The 16,738-nt window shown below is 55.5% G+C and overlaps 2 protein-coding genes across 9 annotated transcripts in view; both read left to right on the top strand.

The window, feature by feature from the left end:
* LOC101953621 (uncharacterized) overlaps window positions 1-2,354 on the top strand; it is a 45,136-nt gene extending 42,782 nt beyond the window's left edge. For all 5 annotated transcript variants that reach the window (XR_010599821.1, XM_005296316.5, XM_005296317.5 and 2 more), the window contains 2 exons: window positions 511-660; window positions 1,681-2,354. Coding sequence is in view for 4 of the 5 variants with exons in the window: in XM_005296316.5 (XP_005296373.3) it covers window positions 511-660; window positions 1,681-1,898 (368 nt within the window). In the remaining variant the exon portion in view is untranslated. The remainder of the gene's footprint in view (window positions 1-510; window positions 661-1,680) is intronic.
* A 2,729-nt stretch (window positions 2,355-5,083) lies between these two features.
* SLC29A1 (solute carrier family 29 member 1 (Augustine blood group)) overlaps window positions 5,084-16,738 on the top strand; it is a 57,144-nt gene continuing 45,489 nt past the window's right edge. For 3 of the 4 annotated variants that reach the window (XM_005296323.5, XM_042848477.2, XM_065589249.1), the window contains exon 1: window positions 6,812-6,949. The gene's annotated coding sequence lies outside the window, so the exon portion shown is untranslated. Of the gene's footprint in view, window positions 5,281-6,811; window positions 6,950-16,738 lie in introns of those variants that run through there. The other variant, XM_065589250.1, reaches the window with a different exon arrangement.

Consider the following 16,738-nt stretch of genomic DNA (forward strand, 5'->3'; position numbering starts at 1 on the left):
CAAGAGGAGAGAGCGCCCCTACTGAGTCACCTCCCTCCCTCCTTGCAGATCCCTGGTTTTAACTGGGGTCCCTCTGCCAAGTGCCAGGCCTCACCCTGTCTATTGAGCTGGGGATTTTGTGATGAGGATGCTTGTCCCACCAGTAGCTAGACTGAAACCCACCAGCTCCCCTTGCGCAATCCAGCCATGGAATGAGGCTGGGTCACTGCTGACCAGGGCTGGATTGGTACCAATTTCCAGAGGCGAAAGGTCCCATCTTCTACTCTCATCACCATCCTGGGTTTGATGGGCTAATCCTCCCCTGCAGACTGTACAAGTGTCCCAGGGCTCTTTGGGGCTGGCACGGTGGCATCCTGTTGTGACCTTGCATCTTACCGTGCTGCACCAGTGTAACAACAGCATCATTGTAACGCCTTGAGTTTGTGCTAGAGCAACCTGCACTTAGAAGCCCTTGTCTGTCTGTCTGACATATATAAACTCCTTTCCTTGTGTTTCCCCTTTCTGCATTAGGAGATAATCACAAAGCTGTCAGCCACACAACAGGGCACAGGCAGTGCCAGTGGTTGCCTGCTGGGTCTCCAAGATCCCAGGATAACAGTTACCAGGAGGAGGAGGACGCGCTGGTGACACACAAGAGGAGGTCCCACTCGTTCACCTCAGGTATGCAGCACAGGGAGACTGGGTTAGTGGCAGGAGCAGGGGACCGGGAGCCCATGGGTCAGGGCTCTGTTCCTAGCTCTGGCCCTTTGTCCAGGGAAGACTCTGCACCTCAGTCTCCCCCTCTGTAACCCTGACCCCCCTTCCAGTGGGGCTGTGCTTGTAAAGAGCTTGGAGATCCTGGCATGAATGGTGGTATAGAATCCTGATTGACCCACCTTAGTAGGCTTCTGGCTCCTGATTGGCTGGCTGTGACAGGCTGCTGCGTATAAGTGGTTTGCTAGTCAGAGGTGATGGGAAGGGGGCTGAGATCCAGGCCTCTTTGTGTTCCCATCACAGAGCTGGTCCGCAAGGGCTTCATCCTCAAGGTTGGGGTTGTGAGTCGTGCTTGGTTGACCCCACTTGGGGGTGAGGATGGGGATGGAGAGTGTATGACTTATATGCAGCATTCAAGCTGTGAAGAGTCTGAGCTTCCCAGGTTGGCCTCTGCCTGGGCTTGTGGGACTAAGCACGGCTTCACAGGCTTTCAGCTGAACCCCAGACTTGCCCACCCAGCCCTAAGGTGTCTTTCCCCGGGAAGTTCAGACTTTCCTTTTCAAGGTCTGAATTTAATTGCCAAAGGCCACCATGTGATGGCGACAACACCCTTCTCCTCACAGTGACCTGTCTACAGTAGAGACAGGTCTCTGCTCTGGGCACCTGGGGAGGTTGCCCCCAAAATAAAGTGGATAGGAAGTCCCTGTATTTGTATCCCATTCCCCAGTGCCCCTTATCCAGACAGTCCCCCCATATGTGGGACCACATTGAGCTGGTGCCCTGCTAATCAAAGCTCTCATACCTTCTGTGAGGGAATTGGGTTATGACACCCCCCGCCCGGCAAGCCAGACCATCCCTCTGATCAGGGGCCAGACAGGAGCTGGGGCCTGGCAGGGAAAGGCCCCATATCCCAGGTCCCCTGATAGTTCAGTGGTGGTGGTGTTTCCATGGGAAACTGCAGCCTGCCCAATGCTTCATCTCTTTCAGCCACTTACCAGAAGATCACGCCGGTGTCGGTGCCCAAGGAGCCCCTGGAGGCTGGAAGCAGCTACTCCATCACGTTGTACATCGGGGAGCAGGCAGTGGCCATGCCCAGGGCTCGCTGTCACTCCTTCGTGGCCAGGCCAGGGAGCCCACGGGAAGGCGCCCCCTCTCGCCACAAGAACAAATCCGTCTTTAAGAAGTTCTTTGGGAAGAAAGAATGAGCCCACTGGATTGAGGGGATGCAGGTTGCAAGGGGGCTTGAGACTGCCGGTCTATTAGCTCCCACTCGTGTGCCATCCTAGCAGGACCTCTCCGCCCAGCACCTGTCCACAGGGCTCCCTCCCTCCCCAGGGCTGATGGGAGTACTGGGGGGAGAGACACTGCTGCGCTGGGCCGTACCAGCCCAGGGGGCTGCCCCTCACCCACCCACCCCTAATGGGAGCAGCCGCCAGGGGCCAGGCTGCTCTGGCAGACAGAGAGCAGGAAGGGGGTGCATTGCTGTATCTATCAGAGCCCTCTTGCTGAGCTTGCAGGGACCAGTCTTTGTGTGCCAGTGGAGCTGATGGAGCCCTGTGTGGGGGGGTGTCGGGCAGCTGGTTCCCCAGCCACCCTGGGGCACAGGCTGTCCAGGGCGGGGAAAAGGGATTATTATTGTTATTAAAACCAAACAAACCAAATGATCTTGCTGTTTCTTCCTCTCCTTGCTAGCAGAGCCAGCGTTAGGAGGAGGCTCCCTTGGGCTGCAATTCTCCCGAGTCCCATGCCAGGGGGCCTTCCTCAGATCCCCCAGGTGTGCTCTAGGAACCTTGCTAGGGGGAGCTGTGCTGGGTTCAAAGGAGAAGGGAGCTAGTCTGCGCTGCTCTGGGTTGGCGAGGGGCTCCTTGGAACGCTGAAATTGCAGGGGGAGCTGGTCCTTCTCTCCGGGAAGCCTTGACCTGAAGCATTCCTTGTGCATGGTAGATCATAGCCCAGCCCCAAGCTGCCCAGCTGACCGAACTAGAGCAGGGTCTACAGGGAACCTCACCCCCTCCCTGGGGACATAGCCTGGAGTTGATTCCACACCACTGAGTGCTAAGCTGGTGAGCTTTCCTCTGCCTGCAACTGCCACACCCTCCCCAATGAGCCCTGCCTGCGGAAGGAGCTGAGGGTCAGGCCAGACCCAGACATCCCTCCCAGGGGAGCTCAGACCAGAAGTAGCGCCTGTTCTTCACCCACTGCTCAGGTGGGATTTTCACAGGGCCATGCCCCAGTTCACATGGTTGGTGTAGGGGGTGGGTTCGTTACTCTGGCCACTGAGACCCCAGATGCTTTGCAGCAACTGCACTGGGCTGCACTTGACTCTGGTTGCTCCTGACCAACCACAAGGGCACCAAGGATGGGCACAAGGGGAGCCAGTGAGCTTCTTGGGCTGCCATTCAGAGTGGGAGGATATCAGGCTCTGGATGGAGTAGGGGGCTGTGTGCTCAGCTCCAGGGGAAAGGTGCCCATATCACACCAGCGGGGCTGTCTCTCCCCCCCCCCCCCCCCACGTACCTCTCTTCCCTGCTGGATTTGAGGTGCTAGGATTGGATTTAAAAGGCAGGGATACTCTAGGATGACAGGGAAGGCCGTGGGTACCAAGCAAGTGTGTCGAGTTCAGGGTAAGGGGCTGCTCCTGCCAGCTTGAGAGCTGCCATCCTTCTCTTTGCCCACATCTCTGCAGCACCCTGGCCATTAGCTAGCCCCTTTCTCACTGCAGGGCTGGGCTCTACTGGTGCATGGTACTACAGCAAAGCCTGGCAGGATGGGGGGCGGCGCCTGTCAGACTGGAGCATCTGGTTTTTTTCCCAGTTCCGAAAGGAACATCTAAATGACTTAAAAAGAACAGGAGTACTTGTGGCACCTTAGAGACTAACAAATTTATTAGAGCATAAGCTTTCGTGGACTACAGCCCACTTCTTCGGCTGCATAACAGAAGTGGGCTGTAGTCCACGAAAGCTTATGCTCTAATAAATTTGTTAGTCTCTAAGGTGCCACAAGTACTCCTGTTCTTTTTGCGGATACAGACTAACACGGCTGCTACTCTGAAATCTAAATGACTTGCAACTTCTAATGTGTGAACAGACGCGGCCCCTGGGGCAGGGGACGGAGGCTGACCTCAGGGCCCCTGGGCCGAGCAAATAAGGTAAGGGTGGGGTCCCCTGGCACCAGAATACGGGTTGCCAGTTCCATTCCAATCTTTGCCCAGTCCCACCTGATAGCTGTGGAGTGAAATGGGCAGGTCTTGGTCCAGTTCCCAGGGCCATAGCACATCACAGGCAGAACTGGCACTGATTGGCTACCTTGTTTGGAGCCGCGGCCGCAAGGTCAGGGGCCAGCGGAGCCATGGAGGCTGAGCTCCCCTCTCTCCCAGGGGAAGGTCTGTGGCACACTGGCTGGCACGTGTGGGGATGCTGATCCTGCTGCTGGCCAGGCTGTACCGTCTGTGCACACAGTGGGAGTCAGTCTTCAGGGCAGTCAGCCTGGCGCCTATGTTGCAGTGACGTTCCCAATATCTTCCTCCTCCCCAGCCCAGGAAAGATTTTTTCCTCTTAGCTTCCCTGCCCCCCTCCTATTGGCTCCACCTCCTGGGTGCTGGGCCAACTCAATCACCTGCTTTCACTCTCGCCAAAGTAAACACAGCGTCCATGTTGCCTTGATGGGAGCAGGCAAGAGAGGCAGCCTCTTGACCTGTGGCAGGGAGCCTCATGCTCTCGGGACTGGGGAAGGGGCAAGCCCTGGCAGGGGCTGGAAGAAGGTGGTTGAGATGATGGGCTCAAGGGCTTGGCCACCACCTACTCCAAGAGCAGCTGGTCAGCAGTGGCCCAGTGTCATTCCATGGCTGCTCAGGGCTTATGTGAGGGGGGCTTTTGAGTCTCAGTCCAGTCGTTGGTGGGACAAGCGTCCTCATTGCCAAATCGCCAGCGCAGCAGACAGGGTCAGGACTTGTACTGGTACGAGAGCCAGCAGGCAAAGCCAGCGTGCTGCAGAGAGGTGTGGGTGACAGCAGGGGTGCTGTCCAGTCACAGCCAATACTGACTCCAATGCCCCAGCCCGTGAAGGGGTGCAGTGCTGCAGGCAGCACTGTAGGTGTCTCAGTAGGGGGCGCTCTCCCCTCTGGCTCTGCACTGAAGCCCATGTTCCTGCCTGGTACCGTGTTGCTTGAGGGGTCCTTTTTGGGAAAAACCCTAAACTCAAGGCCCTGCCTGTTTGCAGCCCATGAAACTCCCCAGCCCCCTTCCTCACGGGTTCTGGTGCTTAGCCCCGGACTCCCAGGCAGGTCACGTTCTACTGACAAACCTTCCCTGCAGTTTCTATGGGTGAAGCTACTTCCTCTCGCAAACTGCTGCTGCAGGCAGCATCCACCAGCGGAGCTAGTGGGGGCTGGGCTGAGCCAGTCCCAGCCGGTGGCATGGCTCTTAAATCTGCACCTGCTGTGCAGTCAGTGGAAGGGCGTGCCTCAGTTTTGGGGTTAAGAAGCGCTTCATTCCTGTGGGTGCTAGGCATGCACTGGGCCTGCTCGGCCAAGAGCGGCAGAGAAGAGGAGATGGCAGTGTAAACCCCAGAGACAGCTGGATCCTTGAGGTAACAGGCTGGAGAGCGTGTGGTGTGGGACCCAGATGCACAACGCCGTGGGGTGAGGAATGAGGGTGACAGGGGAGCCCTGACCCTGCAGGGCTGGAGCACGGGGGATAAGGGGGCCTGGGAGCCCAGCTCTGGGAACACAGATTGTGCTCTCATGATGGTAACTTGGCTGTTCTGGTGTGGGGTGATCCTGGAGACAGAGGCACCAGCTCAGCTCCACAGGGCGGGCCTCTCCCCTCTGGGTCTGCACCTTCCCCCACTGAGCCAGGACCATGAGCTGAGCAAAGCTCTGAAGCCTCCTGCCCCAATGTCTGTAGAAAGGCTAATATGCTGGGCTGGCCTGCACCACATGAGGAAGTGAAAGGGCCCCTGGGAAGGAGGCACGAGCAGAACCAGCTACATGGAGCTGCTCTTCTAGTCCTTGTCCCAGGGTGTCCCCTGTCTCTCAGGGCAAACTGCTGCACCACAGGGATGCCCACCACTGCCCCCTGCTCTGGGGTAGGGAGCCTCTGTCTGTCACTCACAGGGCTGGCCTGCCCTGCCCCAGGAAGCTCTAAGACAGGGGTTCTCAAACTGAGGGTCGGGACCCCTCAGGGGGTCGTGAGGTTATTACATGGGGGGTTGTGAGCTGTCAGCCTCCACCTGAAACCCCCCTTTGCCTCCAGCATTTATAATGTTGTTAAATATATTTGAAAGTGTTTTTAATTTATAGGGGGGTCACACTCAGAGGTTTGCTATGTGAAAGGGGTCACCAGTACAAAACTTTGAGAACTGCTGCTCTAAGAAGCAGCACCTCAGTCGGCTCATGCCAGGAGGGAGATCCTGCAGGGGAAGGTCCACCGCATTGCCTGGAGAAGGATCTGAGTCCAGCCCTAGGCACCCTGGCCTCGGGAACCAAGGAAATGGTGGCAAACGTGGAAGGGATCTGAGTGGCTGGGATGTCCCCTCATGGCCAGGGAGTGCTGGTGTGTGAGATGTCTTAGAGGGTCCTGTGGCACCTTTGAGACTAACAGAAGTACTGGGAGCATAAGCTTTCGTGGGTCAGAACCTCACTTCTTCAGATGCAAGAAGTGAGGTTCTGACCCACGAAAGCTTATGCTCCCAGTACTTCTGTTAGTCTCAAAGGTGCCACAGGACCCTCTGTTGCTTTTTACAGATTCAGACTAACACGGCTACCCCTCTGATACTTGAGATGTCTTAGTTCTCTTCTCTGGGATGAGGGGCTGCGGACGGAGAGAACCAGGGGCAGACACTTGCTGAAGAGTCAAGGCTGGGTTCAGTCAGGTAGATGTCCAGACTGGGGAAAGGGCCGGACAAGGGGGGAGACAGTTCTCAGGCCCCTCACCCGTCTAACCCACCGAGGGCCAGAACCACTTTGTTCTGCTGCAGGTCAGGGGTGAGGGGGCCTGGCAGAGCTGTGTGAGGGGAGCCCAGCCCTGGGATAGCGGGGGGGGGGGTGCAGGTCAGGGGCCAGGGGCAGTGGCCTGTGGAGGGTGCCCCAGCACCCCCGCACTCTCAGCCTGTTAGAGCAGACGAGCACTAGGACCCGGGGGGAGCCCCGCTCCCCAGCCCGGGAAGCGGCGAGCGAGGACCGCTAGCTGCCGCTGAGAGTTGCCAGCGAGAGGCGGCGGGAGAAGGAACCAGCCACCCCTGCGGCCACGGGAGACGTGTAAGCACCCGCCGCCACTGTGCCCCGGGGCTGGCGCGGCCCGGCCCGGCTCCCCCGCCGGGCGGAGTCCCAGGCACCGGGGAAGGGGAGGGGGACGCTACAGGTTGCAAACGCAGAGCGGAGTTCCCCGCCCGCCTGCCCGGGGGTGCCGCTGCTTCCCGCCTCGCTGCGGGGACATGTCGCGGGTCTGCACACGTGTCGGAAGTTGCTCTGTGTAACCCTGAGCGCGGCCACTGTGCTCCCAGCCCCACGTGTGGCGGGCGGTCTCCCTCCCTGGGCTGGTGCTGCTCCGGGCTTGGCGGCTCTCCGGGGTTCTCTGCCCGGCCTCCTGCCCCGTCGGTCACCGCAGCCCCCTTCGCTCTGCCCCCCCGATTCCTGCGTAGCCCCCTCCGGTTCATTCACAGTCACCGCCCTGCCCCCCACGCGTGGCTTAGCTACACATAGGGTGACCAGATGTCCCGATTTTATAGGGACAGTCCCGAGTTTTGGGTCTTTTTCTTATATAGGCTCCTATTACCCCCCCCCCCATCCCGATTTTTCACGTTTGCTGTCTGGTCAGTCTATCTACACACCGGCTATATTCTATTCTAACTCTGGGTTTAGAACATATAGTTAGAACTGTGCAGCCCCCTCGCCACCGTGCCAAGAGCCTGATGTCAGACAGAGGAACAATACTATGATAAGCACCTTTATAGGGCTGTAACTGCATCCATACTAGGGCATTGCACTGGTTTAGCAGTACAAAATCTGTTTGTGGGCCAGCCTTCAGACTGCATCATCCCTGCTGCCCCGCTACCTTACTCGGCTCTGCCCTCGCCTGCATCTCGAGTCTCATTCCTTATGTCCTGGCCCCTTTTCCTCTCTCTCCCACCTTTGTGCATGATCCCAGCTATGCATGGACTGACCTCCCCGTGCCAGCCTCCCCTTCAGACCCTAAGTAATGGTTCACTTGTCCTTTGATGTCCCACACGTGCTCAGATTTAGCTTATACGTCAACACGCTTGTAAATGCTCGGGTTGGGTGCCCCTGCACCACTGGACTTTCTCTATCACTCTGAGCTCCTGGGTAGGGTCGGGCATGAGCAGCAAATCCTGAGCCTGTTAGCTAGGCTCAGCTCTGAATGGCTGAGTCTGGCCCTCTGCATGGTGCCAGTGTGTGTGACAGGGACAGGAAGAAGGAGCAGGTACTGCCTGTGCGCACCATGCTCTGGGGTCTCAAGGTCACAGCTTTAGTCTGCAATCCTGTTAAAGGGCCACACAGCTTGCTGGCAGTTCATGCAGCAGCTGTCCCTGCAGTGCGGTGTCTGGTTCCATTTCAGTCCCCTCTCCCTCCTGTCCTACTGCCCACCCAGAGCTGCCTCCAGGCAGGGGGGAGCAGCATGTCCACAGTCTGTGACGGGTTGTATTCAGGGATGGGGCGGTGCCGGGAGTTAGGCGTTCTTCTGGGGAAAGAGAGGCAGCAAAGCAAGGTCAAGGTGTCAGGCAGTCTGAGAAGCTGGAGCAGGGAGCTAACTGGGAGGGAGAAAGGGTGAGCTGGGCACTTGTCCAGCAGTGAAGAGTTTGACTTCAGGAGTACAAGAATGTGTTTTGTCAGTGTGGTTAGAGCACAGGCTGGGAACCAGGACTCCTGGGTTCTGTCTCAGACTTGCTGTGTGACTGGGGGTAAGTCACTAGCTATGTCTGTGCCTCGGTTTCCCCCTCTGCAAAACGAGATTCCTGGGGCCCTCCAGCAGGGTGGATTGTGAGGCTGAATTAATTGTTTGCAAAGCTTGCTGAGACCCTCATCCGGAAGGTACTGTAGGAAGCAATGGATGATTATTGCCACAGCCCCTTTGTAGTGTGGACTCGGTTGTGCTGCACAGATATTCAGGAGATCTGATCCCTGCCATAACAAGTAGGCGTAACAAACAGGGGAGGGGAGGTAGTGATCAAAGCAAGTGGGTCTGTAGCGTAGCGCTGGGATGGCTGCAAACCTTGCCCATGTGACTGACAGGAATAAAATGCAGGGCCAGGATTGACTGTAGTGCTAATATTAATGCCGGGGCACCAGCCCTCTGCATTGCGGAGTAATTAATCTTCCAGGTCAGCTGTCAGCATGGGTTGTTGGAGGGACCCTGCGCTGCTTCCCAGCCACGTTGGATCGTGAGGATGGGGCTCTCAGTGTGGAATAAACCAGGTTCTAGGGGCATTGTTCGGTAACAAACAGCAAGTAACCCCCTTCTGCTGACTCAGTTCCAATGCAAGCCCATCCAACCCCTGCCAGTGGGAACAGTCCTTGTCTTTCTATACACAGTCCAATCCAAACTCTGCCAAGGGGCCACTCTGGGACCAGAACAGCGAGCTGGCTTCCCCAGTGAGGATGCCAACTCCTGTTCTGGGCACAGGAGTATGCCTTGAGCCCCATTTGAAGCTGCCTCTCCTAAGGAAGCGGATGGGCCTGATGCTCAACACTCAGCCACATGCATCCTTGTGTGATGCTTTAAACTCCTCCTGGTTTCCCAGGGACAAAGCCCAGAGGGGCAGTCTGTTGCTCAATGGGTTGCTGTGTCAGCTGCTCAAGTGATGCTGCCCTGGGGACAACCTCTGAGTTACAATCAGCTGAGAACGGAAAGAGTGAGTCAGCCCCATGCATCTGAAGAAGTGAGGTTTTTACCCACGAAAGCTTATGTCCAAATAAATCTGTTTGTCTTTAAGGTGCCACCAGACTCCTTGTTGTTTTTGTAGATACAGACTAACACGGCTACCACCTGATACTTAGCCACATGCAGTGAGTTCCCAGGATGGCTGCTGGAGCCCCAGTCCTTTTCCTGGGGCTGTCTGTCTCAGATGGTACCGCAGGCTGGTTCTGTGAGTGCAGTGGAGAGAGGCAATGGGCAGAGAGTCACTTTTCAGACTAGAATTACATTAGGAGGCTCACCCGAGGTGACACAGCCTGGGAATAGAACCCAGGAGTCCTGCCTGACTGCCAGTCATGTGCTCTAACCACTACAGCTTAAGACAACACTTCCTTCCAAACCTGGCAATAGAACCCAAGTGTCCTGACTCCCAGTCCTGGGCTTTCACTACAGGCCCAGCTTTTCTGTTGGGGAGCAACCGTTAAGAAAGCTCCCTGCCACCTCCCTGGTGCAATGCAGGCCCCATGCAGCTGGACCTCAAAACTGCCTCCTGCCAAGGGAGATAGAGCCCAATCTGCTACTTCTAAACCTCACCAGCTACACCCACCACCCCCGAATTCCCCACTTGCTCCAGTCCCAGTACTGCCCCCTTTTCCCGATACTCCACTGTGCGAGTGAGTAGAACAGCAAAGCAAAGTGGCCAAGACCTCTGGAGCTCTTCACTTGCTGTGTGTAGTTTTGTGCTGCGGAGATCTTGTCCAGTTCACTTTGCTGCTCCACTTGCGCATGGTGTGAAGCAGAGGCCCAAAGGGGCAGCTTCCTTCCCTGATGCTGCTCACCGTCTCCCTCCATTCCCTGATCCCATGGGTGATTAGCACTGTGCTCACTCACCCTCCTGTTTAACTTTCTTGTCCTCTTACCTACATACATCAAGCCACAGAGGAATTTAAGTCTATAAACCACCTAATCCATTTCCCGTGTGCCTCATGTGCTACCCTGATCCCTGTCAGGGAACAGTGCAGGACAAGTCCTGCGCTCTACATGGCATGGGGTCACAAGATTTCCCTCCCTAGCTTTCTCAAAGGGGAGATCTGAGTGTCTCCTGTCTGAGACACTCAGGAGACCCCCCAGGAGACCAACAGACCTTTTCTTCCTCTAGTTTTGGTGCCACTGTAAGTGTTCAGATATTAGGCCATAAATGCCTCCTCTTTGCTCAGCAATGACTGGGATGAGTCAGGTTAGTGCTGCCATCCAGGATCCTCAGGGAAGGGAGCTTGATTTCCCCGGCCACTTCACTTTTAACACTTTGTCACCCAGCAGGTGCTTTAGCCCAGAAGTGGCTGCTCCCAAGAGAGCCCAGCGGGGCTCAGAGAGGCCATGTGGCAGTTCATGAGAAGTATCTACCCACTCACCAGGAGGAGCTGGGATGTGCCTGGTCCTGCTGCTGTCAGCTGGCTTGTTTGCTGCCATGGTGAATTTGGTGGCAGTGAAACATGCAGGAATTCCTGGTCTGGAGCTGCAGACCTCTGTGGACAGGGATACACACCATACCCCCACTCATCCGGACAATGTGCCCTGGCTCTACTCTGGAGAACCTCTGCCACCATGGAGGTCCCAGGCAGGGGATGGGCCAAGTGAAAGAGATGGTGCAGCCCAGTGGTACTAGCAGGGGCATTTCTCTCTGACCGGGCAGAGCTGTCACCATTTGCTAGGTGGTTGAAGTGAGGGAGGCTGCTGTGAGACTGGGCCTTCCTGAGTCATGAGCACATCTCATGATCTGCAGAGTTTCATGAGGTGAAATTAATAGGCATCAGGTTTAAAACAAACAAAAGGAAGTATTTCTTCACACAATGCACAGCCTGTGGGACTCGTTGCCAAGGGATGTTGTGAAGGCCAAAACTCTAACTGGGTTCAAAAGAATTGGATAAGCTCATAGAGGATAGGTCCATCAATGGCTATTAGCCAGGATGGTCAGGGATGCAACCCCATTCTGTGGGTGTCCCTAGCCTCTAAATGCTGGGAGTGGACAACAGGGGATGGAGCACTTGAAATTGCCCTGTTCTGTTCATTCCCTCTGAAGCATCTGGCACCGGCCACTGTCACAGACAGGAAGGATACTGGACTAGATGGACCATTGGTCTGACCCAGAATGGACGTTCTTATGTTCTTAAAGTCAGCAAGCCAGGGGTTGGCAATCAGGGAGCGAATGAGTGGAACGCTGCTAGGGAGAGAGAATTCTGCCCCCTCCCTGCAGGTCTCTTGCTGGCCCCTCCGCAGAGTCCAGAAAGCCACCGGTGATAAGAGCTGGAATTGAGATAAGGCTGTTCCCAACCCAGGATGGAAGGAGCTGCTAGCAGGGCCTTAAGACTCTGTGTCTCGTCGCTGCTGCAGACTTTGCTGTGAACTGTGCCCAGCACACAACACTCCAGGACTTTACTCTCTCCCGCAGCAAGCCCTATGGGATCACGCCACCAGGGCCCAGTACTCCCCGTACTGATGGGATTGGGAGCCAACTTCCTTTGTCCCGTGAGGGGGGCCATGCACTCTCCTGGGGCGTGGAGGGAGAGGGTTGTTCCTCTGATAGACCCTTCTGTTCAGGGCTTGGCAGGCTTTCATAACCACCTGCAGAGCCAGGCTGCAGTGTCTTCAGACCTGCTTCGCGGCCATGTCTAACTTTGTGAGTAGACCCATTAAAGTCAATGTGCTTAAAGTTAGGCATGGCCTTAAGCCCCTCTCTGAATCCGGGCCTGTGGTCTGTTGTATTGATTTTAAGGGCAAAAAGAGATAAAGGTGTTGATTAGCCTTTGCACTGTTTGAACTTTAACTCACAAATAAAAAACAAAGTTCCTTAAACAAGCGCAAGAAAAAAGCTTTCAGCCTGATCTGCTTCTTCTGTCTTGGGGGCTGGGAAAAATAAAATAAAACAAAATAAGCTGTTTGGGTCTTTTAAAGTCTCTTTTTAAAAAAAACCCAAAAGGAAAAAAAGCAGGTGGCATAGTTTATCTCTCATTATTTTGTCCACCAATTAGGTCTCATATTCGCCGCACTAATTTTAGTTTGTTGATTTCAGGAGTCCTGTCTTTTTGTTGTTTATTTAATTTAATTTTAACAGTCCTTAAATCATATTAGTTGGCTTTTTTCTGTTTAGACTAATTTAGTTTGCGTGTCTGGTTTTCTTGCATTCGTTCATAGCACTTAGTATTAAAAACAACTTGACCTATTTTCCGTACTTAATTCCCAAGCAAGCAAGCAGAGTGATCCATCATTGTAACATTTTATAAACTTTTACATACTTTTTACATTTAAGCTTACAAATAAAGTACATTTTTAAGCCCAATAATTATAACAGTTCCTATCTCTTCCCATTCAGCTGGTGCAGGCAAGTCCCTTTTCCAGTGCTTAACTGGACTTCAGCCTGGCTGAGAGCCAGCTAGCTGAGTTCAGGGTAGAGATTGTTGGTGGGTTGCGGATAGCAACAAAAAGATAAGGTGGGGATGTTTGCCTGTCATGTGTTACTAGTGCTCCCAACCCAGGCGCTGGGTAGATTGCCAGTTACTGTTTAATCAGCTTTCAGCATTAGTATGGGAGACCTTTTCTCGTTTGTATCTGGCTAGGAGGAGATAGGACACGTTCTTTTCTTGTCCATGGGGACTTTGCTACTTTGATTCATGCCTTTGCCACCTCAGGATTGGATTGCTGCATCACACTGCATCTTAAATCCTGGCAGAAGCTTGTGCTGCCTACTCAGTGGTGTATCTTACCAGGAGCACATGCCAACAGTGCTCCAGGATGCATGCTGTGGATGGCTAGATGGAGTTTAAGACCAGGAAAGCCCCAGATGGCCCAGGACCTGCCTATTTGAGAGACTGCTTCTTCCCCAGGGCCGGCTCCAGGCACCAGCTGGCCAAGCAGGTGCTTGGGGCGGCCACTCCGGAGAGGGGCGGCAGGTCCAGCTATTCGGCGGCAATTCAGCGGACGGTCCCTCACTCCTGCTCGGAGCGAAGGACCTCCCGCCGAATTGCCATCGCAGATTGCGATCGCGGCTTTTTTTTTTTTTTTTTTTGGCCGCTTGGGGCGGCAAAAACCCTGGAGCCGGCCCTGCTCTTCCCCATGCCATATTGCTGCAGTTGAGGTAGTGGCACTGCTCGGTATGAAACAGAAGGGGCAGAGGGCAGGGTATTCTCTGTACGGGCCTCTTGGCTTTGGAGTTCTCTTCCCCACCAAGTCCAAAATAGTCCAGGTCTGCTGACCTCAGGCTACGCTGCCAGGGTCTTCTTTGGAGGAGGGGGAAATTGCTCAGGGTGCTATATGGGGAGGGCTAGGTGCTTTCCCTCGTTTCTCCTTTGCTGTAAGATTTGATCAATTACTTTTGGATGTTGCAGATTAATTCCTCCCTGTTTGTGATACGTTGTCATGGCACTGTACATATTGGCCTCTGTGCAGTGTTCTTGCTTGGGAGCATGCTAACATGACTGAGATGATGGTAAAAATGGCAGGAGCTGCTAAGGCTGGGGAGCGCTCCAGCCATTTGGGGAATGTTTAATAACAGCTCAGCAACTGCTTCGATCTAAAGAGAAAACATTTTCTGAAGCATCACGCATAAGATCTGCCTTCCCAAAACATGGGTTAAGCATCAGCTTCCTCTGTTTAGACAGAAGATAAATACTGGGGAAAGATACTCAGGAGATCTGTTAACCTTTTGGAGCTCTTGTTTCAGGCTGTGTGCAGACTCAGGCAGGCAACTAGGGCTGCATTGAAAGATTTTGTGCATAACCGTAGCAGCTAGAGACTTTATCTCTTTAAAATGAAGAGTAAGAGGCTGGAGCTTGAGTCTGTGGGGAGGGATAGCTCCATAGCGGCAGCGTCTACGGGTAATGGGGGTACAGCTTTCTCTGTTGCTAGGGCAGGAAGAGCTCTGTGTTTGAGCAGTGAAGGGGAGAAGGTGTGGGAACACGGCTTACTACTGCAGGCCTTTTTGAATCCACTGTGTGTGTGATGCTGGAGAGGAGCAGATATCCCTGGCAGGGAAGCAGGTTAGCCAGACCCAGCACCTGCAGGGCTGATAGCTGGGATGTCGGAGTCAGTAACTCCAAATCCCAGCCCATCCCCAAACACAGGTGGCTCAGTAACATGATTGGATCAGAAGCCCAGAACTCAGGCAGGCTGTCAGTGTTACAGTCTGGCATTCCTGGTGGCAAAGCTTGGTCTGGGGTGAGCTAAGGTCATGCTAGCTCTGAACCCAGACATTGGTTTGTTCTAGTGCTGCCAAGGAACAAGCATCTGATTGCAGCCTAGAGGGGGTGGGGGTGTCTCCCAGCCCCTTTCTCATCCTCTGGCTGTTAGGGTTGGCATTCAGCTGCTGGGACAAGCAGGTGATGAAAACACAGTGGTATAGTGCGTCCTGCCAGGGGCAGTCCGGGTTCCTCTGGCACCCTGCTACCCCAGGGCCATGTGCAGGCTTGGCAGGCCCTGGGGTGCAAGGTGCAGGGAGTGGCTACACAGGAGCATGGCGCTGGATTTTGAGGGAGCAGTGCTTAGTGGGAATGGTTCATTCTGATTTTTAAAGGGCTGTAAGTGTGCCCAGAAGCCGCGGTGATGGGCACATTCTTAGAAATCTGTAAGAAGCCCCCATTTCTGGGGAGCTCATAGGCAGGGAGACAGTACTGTCATGCCAGCTACAGCGGCACCACCTGCACATGGGTGCATGAGGGCGGAGAGTGCACTGTGGCAGGTGCCATAAAATAGGGTTGTATGTGCCGTCCTGTGGGTCAATGGGAGTGGGCATGGAGTCCTGGGCTGGGGAGAGCTGCCATGGCTGGCAGGAATGGAAGAGAGGGGAGCTGTCCTGCAGTCTCGGAGTGAAGGGGCCTCTGTGACAGCTCCCTCCCCATGCGGAGGACTTGATCCTTCCCAGCCGTCCATCTCTCCCTCATTGTATTTGATGAGCCTGGCTGGCCTCCAGCAGCCACTCTCAGCAAAGAGCTCTGCTCCTTCTCAGGGCTCTGGCTCCAGCAGCCAAGGAGCTGGCATTCATGTGCACGTTGTACTTGCTGAACTGGTCTGTCCGGTCCCTGCTCTGCCAGTGCCCTGGGGCGGGGGGCAGTGAAGTTACCGCTGGTGTTCGATGGAATTCACTTGGGGCCTGACGGGCAAGGTGAGAAGGGCTTCCCTGTGGCTGAGGGGGCAGGACCTGGGTAATGGCGTGAGGGTGATGGATGGGAGGTGGGCAGCTTGGCTCTGGGTGTCGCTGTGCCCCCAGCAGTTCATTCCCTCTGCACCTACCCCAGGGCAGCGGGAAGCTGGGAAACCCCATCTAATCTCCCATGGGCCCCATATGAACACGGGTCACTCCTGGAACCACTCTACTACCACAAGCCCATGTAATACTGGGGTCTCAGCTCTGTCCGTCCCAGGTGATGTATATGGGATCTCCTTCCCCGCTGCACCCTGCTGGGAGCATGTAATGCCTGAGCAGTCAGCCATGTGGGCACTGGGCACACTCTGCTCTCAGCACCACAGCAGCGGGGCTGTCCCTCCGCAATTAGCCTCCCCTGCCTGGGGAAGTGGAGCCATTAGGCGGTTAATTATTGCAGTAGGAGGGAGTGAAGGTGCCGCTTGCACTGGCAGGGGGCAGAGGCTGGGAAGAAGGGAATGTTAGAGGTGGAGGAGTGGCAAAGGGAGTGAAGAGTGCTGGGGGTGATAAAGAAGGGGTGTTGGGGTGGGGGTGGCTGGGGAGGGAGGTACAGGAGAGTGCTGGCGTGGGGAAGGGGGGCTGGGGAGGGAGGTACAGGAGAGGCTGCTGGCGTGGGGAAGGGAGGTGAGGAAGTGGGGCTGGGGAGGGAGGTACAGGAGGCTGCTACCGAGGAGGAGGGAGGTGATGCAGGGGGACTGGGGAGGGAGGTACAGGAGAGGCTGCTGGCGTGGGGAAGGGGAGCTGGGAAAGGAGGTACAGGAGAGGCTGCTGCCCTGGGCGAGGGAAGCGGGGCTGGGGAGGGAGGTACAGGAGAGGCTGCTGGCGTGGAGGAGGGAGGTGGGAAAAGATCACGTCCAAAGCTGGCCTGTCCAGGTGAGGGCACCATAGACAGCACTCTTGGCAGAGGGCCAGTTGCTCCCCCATGGGCCTGTGAACTGGGTGGAGTGGAAAGCCCCCTACAGGCTTTGGGGGAGCGGAGCCC

Source organism: Chrysemys picta, chromosome 3, assembly GCF_011386835.1.
Source record: "Chrysemys picta bellii isolate R12L10 chromosome 3, ASM1138683v2, whole genome shotgun sequence".
NCBI classification, from domain to species: domain Eukaryota; kingdom Metazoa; phylum Chordata; order Testudines; family Emydidae; genus Chrysemys; species Chrysemys picta.